General features: G+C 38.6%; 2 protein-coding genes across 2 annotated transcripts in view; one reads left to right on the forward strand and one right to left on the reverse strand.

Moving 5' to 3' along the window:
* LOC121421241 overlaps positions 1-4388 on the forward strand; it is a 37493-nt gene extending 33105 nt beyond the window's left edge. Inside the window, exons 6-8 of the mRNA XM_041615904.1 lie at positions 174-179; positions 3414-3468; positions 4379-4388. Coding sequence (XP_041471838.1) covers positions 174-179; positions 3414-3468; positions 4379-4388 — 71 coding nt within the window. The remainder of the gene's footprint in view (positions 1-173; positions 180-3413; positions 3469-4378) is intronic.
* A 101-nt stretch (positions 4389-4489) lies between these two features.
* On the reverse strand, positions 4490-7021 carry LOC121421242. The gene has a single exon (XM_041615905.1). The coding sequence runs from the start codon at positions 7019-7021 to the stop codon at positions 4490-4492; it is 2532 nt and encodes an 843-aa protein (XP_041471839.1).
* Between the last annotated feature and the right edge of the window lie 804 nt (positions 7022-7825).

Below are 7825 nucleotides of genomic sequence, written 5' to 3' on the forward strand. Positions count from 1 at the left end.
AAGCCAGTTCGTAGTTCCTTTCTGCGCATGATCAAAATATTCTACGCATGATCAGAAGAAGGTCATTTGTACTAAAGTGACATGGTGCTTTAAAATCTAATGAGATAAGCACCAACTTTAATGTCTTGATTATGCATATATTCTTTTGAATTGTCGTTTTTATTTACATCCAGACTGTGGTAAGTCGCATCTGCCCATTTCTACGCTGATGACAAATATTAAACATTCTTGCGCGTAATATTGTAATCATTTTCTCTCACCATGCTCTAAATTTCCTGCTCTCGTTGCATCAATTAAAAACTTGTCCCGAATTGACATCCACCCATTCAAGAAAAAAGAAGAAAGAAAAAATGAAAGAAAAGGCAAGAAGGAAGGGATGGAGGGAAAATGAGAAGGAAAATATATAAAAGTGAGAGAAGGGGAAGGGAGCGAAGAAAAGAAGGGGAAAGGGGAGAAATAGAAATAGAGGGGGCTTATTGTTTCATGGTAATATGGATACCCTATAGTCCTGTAGTACTTAGTTTAGTTATGAAACTTGTTTTACTCAGTAATGCTCACGCGCGATGATTAAAGGGATTTTCGACTATATAGAGGTGAACCGGGACGGGGCTTTCATTCTTTAACTTGGCTTGACTAACTCCTTTGTTCCCCAAAAGAATTGTTAGGTTTGGTAGTTAGCGTTCGCATGAGCACCCACCAAAACTTTTTACAAAAGAAAAGAATGGTTTGTATAGCTCCATTCTTGCTTTGTCGGCAAGTGATAATTAACTCGTTCGGTACCACGTCTACACACTATGTCATAGTAGCTTTCGAAAACATACTTTTTCTTAGGTATGTGTTTAAACATTGAAGCTAAATGTGCTAGAATTTTTTTAAATAGTTACATTATGTAAATAGCTTTTGATGCTTTTCTCTGGAGCGCATTGAGCATCCAATCAAGATGGAAAGTGCGCTTCTCAAATGATATGTATTATTATTTTTAGCTGCCATAATAACACTGAATTCTGAATTATACCAAGTTGTGACTTGGTTTCATCATTTCCAAATCGTATTACAAAATATATTTCGAAGGAAAATCTTGTTTTACTGATATAAAATGAATAAAACAATGTTCATTACTTTAATTGATGTCCGACTAATATATCAATATAAAACCACAGTTAGTAAATATGATAGTTTAATCTTTACTTCGACGTCAACTATTCGTGTTATTATCATCATGTAGGTGTATCAGGGATATTAATATTCGTTTTAATCTCATCTATAATTTTGTATAAAATTGCGCGAAATGTATGCGTTGTTCTCATCATGAAGCTGGAACCCCTCTTCATTTTCTCATCCTCCTCTTCCTTCTTCTCCTTTATTATTTCCACCACTTTCATCTCTTCCCAATTCGAATATCTACCAATGTAACTTAAAAACCACAATAGAGAACAGATAATGTAATCAGATGTTTTAGAAAAAAGATAAATCTGTTCCATCAGTAAACTTATACTTTTTATAGGCTGAGGGTTTTAGAGACCCTATTTGAACCGAAATGAAAAGAATACCCTCATTCATTGCTGTTAACGCATCAACAAATCAACCCCCCTCCCCATTTCTAAGAACATCCTGTCATAATTTGGGAAGTGGATGTGATCAAAGGAGATCAAAGGTGTGGGTGGGGAGCAAGACTCTCTGTAACTGGAGACTTGTTCGAGAGTTTAATAACAAAAAACAAAGGTCACGACGGGAATGTAAATTTCATGCCATCCTTTAATTCTTCGTTCATTCTCTTCTATGTAATCTGACATGAAGCAATTGCTAATAATTCCGTGAAAACTGTAAGGATAAACAAAATGATAGGAAAGTAATAAGTATGAGAGCAATAAACCTTTACATCATAAATTAAATATTCTACCTGAATATAAATCATAATCTGTTTCAAGATACATTAACTAGCACCTGAGAAATTCATGTACTTTATATTCTCCTATCATCAATTACAATTAATACACAATAGCAATATCAAGTCAATCCAACCAGATTAAAATCAACCTTTTTTGCATTATAAAATTTGTATTTCTTAAATAAATGAATCAATGTTTCTACTGACCTCTTTGCCTCTTGAAATCTTCTTAATTAGGGCAATCCCATGTAGGATGCTTTAGATTTATGTTGATTCAAAAACTCAAACAGAATCTCCAGAACTGATTCCAATATCACATTACCTCAGTTTGCCAAGAGATGGCGCTAACAAAAGAAAATCTCAGACAAGGCATACATAGCACACATACTATACATGCAAAGTGTAAATACATAGAAAAATGTGTGTGTGCTCACTCAAGTAGTCTGACCCACAGACCCCATGAAATTTTCCAGTTTTAACACAATAAATCATTTGATGGCTTTTCAGATAAATAAAATATACAAAATTATCTTCAAAGCAGCTTTCATTACATGGCTCCTTTAAATTACTTTAATTTACCAAAATGCTTGTTCAGAAAGCTGTACTTCATTAGCTTCAGTATATAAAGTATAAAGTAAATGCATTTCATTACTGCTACACTAGCAAAGAACGGCCTGATATATCTTACAGCAGAAATAAACGTCAAATATTACGCACTGATACTACAATTTCCAATTTTTTTTTTTTTTTCCATCACTACAAATTTTATAATTTCTTTTAATAAAAAAGGCACAAGAAAAATAACTATTCGGTGCCCAACGTTAACATTACTTCTAAATTCAGCATTTTATCAAGTCGACAGAATTTGTTATGTTCAAATCAAAACCTGAATTTACGACACTGTATGATTCCGTAATTAAAAAGTGCTACGACTACACAGTTTATCACTTCAATTAAATACTGCTTGTTGAAGATATGATGCAAATACATTCTATTTCTCTACTTACACTATACTACCAACATATCATAGAACATTAGACAATCCAAGGAGTTCCTTGGGCAACTGTAATAGTCCTAAGGGTGAACTGTTGATAGTGTAATTATATTATTAAGGTGATATGATTCATAAATTCACTTACATACAAAAAAAAAATTCAATACTTTGGACAAAACCTTTGTCAATCATTTGAAAACGCTATATACATGTATTACAGATACCTTCATTAGATGCACATTGCAAGTGGAACGAATCTATGACATATTAGCAATTGAAAAGGAAGCACTATGTATTATATGCCACAGTATAACTAGTCTCAATATTCAGACCTGATTAAGAGCAATTCACAATTTTGTTGTCTTGTACTATACATGTAGATCATTGTGAGTTCAAAGTACAAGATCATATACACCACTGAACATGAACATGTAGTCTGAATTTCAGACCTTAAATTGAATAAGTTACTCTTGGAGAAATTCAAATTTATGTCAAATGTTCATCCTCATTCAACCATAAATGTTCATACAGTCTTCTCTGTAGATTCGAAATGCATCATTGTCCAATCGGAGTATTGGAGTCAAAAGTACGTTCTCAAATATGGATGTCCTTCGGTTTTCGCAAAAAAAAGGAGAACCTTTCCTCTGATTCACATTTTGACTATTTTCTGAGTTCGCTTTATACAAATCTCAATTAATAACATATTTAAATAAAGGATAGCAAATCAAATTATGAAGTTTGCGAAAATCCTAATTAAATGTCTATAGGCTCTTTGGCTGGGAATTTACACTTGGTCTTCTTGCGCGATCAAAAGAACCAGTTTATGAATTGGGCGGTCGAGATGACACAGTGGAGAATCACGCTTTCCTTGATTGTTCAGTTTCGAATTACCTATTGCAATTTTCACTTTGCGAACATGAGTGTCACCGGAGGCATACGTTTCAACAATTCTACCCAGAGACCACATATTTCTGGGAACATTCTCATCTTTGGTTAACACGATATCGCCAATCCTCATATCGCGCTGTGGAACAGTCCATTTATTTCTTGATTGAAGTTGACTAAGGAATTCCTTTCTCCAACGAGACCAAAACTCATTTGCTAGATGTTGAACTCTTCTCCAGCGTTTCTTTGCGTATAAGTCCTCCCGAGGAAATATACCAGGCGGCGGAAGTATTACCTTTGATTTTTGAGTCAACAATAGATTTGGAGTTATGGGCTCTAGGTGAGATGGATCGTTCAGGAATTCTACAGACAGTGGACGACTATTCACAATAGCTGCTGCCTCACATAGCAATGTTCGCAGTGAGTCGTCGTCCAGTTGCTGACTATTTTTACACAGCAATGCTTCCAAGACTCTACGAACAGTACGTATTTGCCTCTCCCAAGCTCCTCCCATGTGGCTTGAGTAGGGGAAGTTGAAGGCGAAGTCAAAGTAATCGCATCCTTCTCTAAGCAAATGCTGTTTAACTTTCTCATGATTCATCTCCTTCCAGGCCTTCATGAGTTCATTCTCGGCACCAACAAAATTTGTCCCTCTGTCCGACCTCAGTTGACGAACAGGACCACGAACAGAGATGAAACGTCGAAGGGCATTAATGAAAGCATCAGTGGACAATGAGTTTAGTACTTCTATGTGGATTGCACGTGAAGACATACAAGTAAAGAGAAGGCCATATCCCTTTACCTCCTTTTATGCCTTCTCTGATCACCCATGGTCCAAAGCAATCCATACCACAGTAAGAAAATGGCGGTTCAGAGGCTAGACGATCCTTTGGTAGGTCCGCCATCTTTTGTATCTGAGTTGGTCGTCGTAGTTTCCGACAGGTAACACATCGAGAGATGAGCTTGGATACAAGATTACTGCAACCTAATATCCAATAACCATGGGATCTGATACAGTTAGTAGTCATACCTCTTCCCTGATGAGCAACCGCTTCGTGACAATGAGATACAAACAGATCTGCAACATGACTTTGAGGTAGGATTGCAGGATGTTTGTTTGTGAACGAAGTTTCAGACCTTCTCAAGCGACCTCCTACTCTCAGGATGTTCTCACCATCTAGAAATGGGTCGAGTTGATGTAGACGGCTAGTAGTCTTAGAATGACGTCTCTTCTCACGAGATGTCTGAGTGGAATCGTTCATAACTTCCTGTCTTTGAATTTCATCATGGAATGCTTTTCTTTGTATATGCCTTATTATCTCCTTTTCTGCTTGGAGAAGTAATTCGGCAGACATAGGTTCAATTATTATCTTCTTAGCATCGCTCCTCTGGTTAGCTCTCTGATGCTTCTGTTCACACCGTCTTCGCAAGTAGGACTTTAGTCTGAGACAATTTGCTACAGCCCTTCTGGTTTGATGCCAACTGGAAAAGCGGTCTAGTCGTTCCAGCTCAAACTCATCATTCTTCTTGAAAGCAGCATGAGCTTGAGTTAGCTTCACTTCTGGGTCATTAGGAAGCATTTCACCATCATCCTTACTTTCAACAGTTGGAATTTCCTTCTCCCACAGGAATTTGGGACCAGTTAACCATCTCGATTGCTCTATCTGATTGACGGAGAGTCCTCTTGAAGCTGTATCAGCAGGGTTAATCCTGGTGTCAATATTTTGCCACTGTGAAGGCAGTGACTCGTCTCTGATCTGACTCACTCTATTGGCTACAAAAACATGATATCGTCTTGCTTCATTCTTAATGTAGCCTAAAACTACTCTGCTATCAGTCCAAAAGAAATGCTTGGCATTTACAAAATCGAGTTCATTTTGCAGAAAGGAACTCATTTTCACAGATAGCAGGGCTGCCGTTAACTCTAGTCGGGGCACGGTTACCGTCTTGATAGGAGTGACCCTAGATTTTCCCATCACCAGAGTACAGTGCACCTTGTCTTCTTTATTTGTAAGTCTCAGGTATGTACACTGCCCATAACCGGCGTTACTAGCATCACTGAAGTGATGAAGTTGGACATCTTTGATTTCTCCAAAGTCTTTTGGTTTGTAGCATCTATCGATGGAGATGTACTGAAGTTGGAGAATGTCGGTCTTCCACTGCTCCCACTTAGCTTTGAGTGCATCAGATAAGGGGTCGTCCCATTCAGCAGAAGTTCGACATAATTCTTGGAGAATCAGCTTCGCAGGAAGTATTATAGGAGCTAATAGTCCTAGAGGATCATACACTGACATGACTGTAGACAGGATTCCTCTGCGAGTCAGTGGTTTATCCTGAAAGTTGATCCTGAATTGAAATTTATCTGATTCAATGCACCATTGAACTCCGAGAGCTTTTTCCACAGGCAAAGTGTCTTGCAAAAGATTCAATTCCTTGAGGTCCTTTCCTCTGTCATCAACTGGAACTGATTGCATTACCTTTCTGGAGTTGGATACGATCTTATGTAGGTGAAGACATCCACGTTCACATATCTTTCTCGTCCTCGTGATGAGATCAATGGCTTCATCTTCGGTTGATACAGATTTCAACCCATCATCTACGTAGAAGTCATTCTGTATGAAATCTGATGCATCGTGTCCAAACTCATCTGCATAGTCCTTTGCAATCTGCTTCAATGCAAAGTTCGAACAGCCAGGCGAAGACGCGGCACCAAAAAGATGAACGTTCATCTGGCAGTCACTAAGTCGGCGACTAACATCTCCGTTTAACCACCATAGAAACCGGAGGTAATTTCTGTGCTCTTTGTTTACCTGGAATTGGTGGAACATTTCCTTCACGTCACACATGAAGGCCGTGACTTCTTTCATGAATCGACAAAGAACACCGGTGAGGGTATTAGTCATGTCCGGTCCTGTTAACAAGTGAGCATTCAATGAAGTTCCTCTAAACTGCGAGCTGCAGTCAAAAACAACTCTCAACGTGTTGGGCTGTTTCACTCCATGATGGGGAATGTACCATACTTTACCCTCTTCTCCAGACTCTGATGCGACCTCTGCATAGTTGCTATTGAAGAGGGTATTCATTTGTTTTGTGTATTGTTCATGATATTCAGGATCCTTCTTAAACTTTGCCTTGAGGTGATTGAGTCTTTTCTCAGCAAGGACCCTATTATTTGGAAGAGTAGGGTTATCGTCACGGAATGGCAGGGGCATCTCATAATGACCACTTTCAGACACGTGAACTTGATGCTCCATTATCTCTAGAAATCTCAAGTCATTCCTCGAATATGGCCTTTGTCTTTTCTCTGATGCAAAGTCTGCTTCTAAAAGACGTATGACTTGAGATGGAGTAATCTCCTCCTTAATCCTTGATTGATGGCTGAAGGTAACTGTGGTTGGATGACCATCTATTTGCAATTCTTCTGGAATAACGTGCACCATAACGCGATGACTGATTCCAATATGATCATGCGCACTGTCATGATAGTTGGGTTCCATTGTACCGACAACACTCCATCCAAGATCAGTTTGTAATCCAAATGGTCCACCATCATTAGGGGGCTTAACACAGCTCGCGGAGTGAGGGCCCTTGCACAATCATAGCCAATGAGAAGTCCAATCTCACAATCTTGAAGGGGAATCAAATGTTTGGCTATGTCGTTAAGATGAGGGTGTGCCTTAGCAATGTCTGGCGTTGGTATGTGTTCTCGATTTGCCGGCATAATATTCCGAGTGTAAGTTGGCGGCAGACAAATTTCTTCTCGTCCATTGAATGCTCGAACCTTAAGTCCACTGATCTTTTCACTCGAAATTCTCTCATTGGCCAGCGTCATGGTCGAAAGAAGCAAGTTGACTGCTATTCCTTCAATGCCCATTGCTTCCTTAGTCCTATCTAAAATGAAGCTAGTGTCTGACTGAGTGTCCAGCATAGCATACACTAACCTCTCCCCAGGTACTGATTCATGCGAGAGCCACACAGGAACTATAGTAGACGTCTTTAGAGATTTGTGATTGTCCTTCGTGGTTAAAGCATGAGATCTTGTGGTTTGGGTTTCCTCA

This window comes from Lytechinus variegatus, chromosome 9 (genome assembly GCF_018143015.1).
Source record: "Lytechinus variegatus isolate NC3 chromosome 9, Lvar_3.0, whole genome shotgun sequence".
Classification (NCBI taxonomy): Eukaryota; Metazoa; Echinodermata; class Echinoidea; order Temnopleuroida; family Toxopneustidae; genus Lytechinus; species Lytechinus variegatus.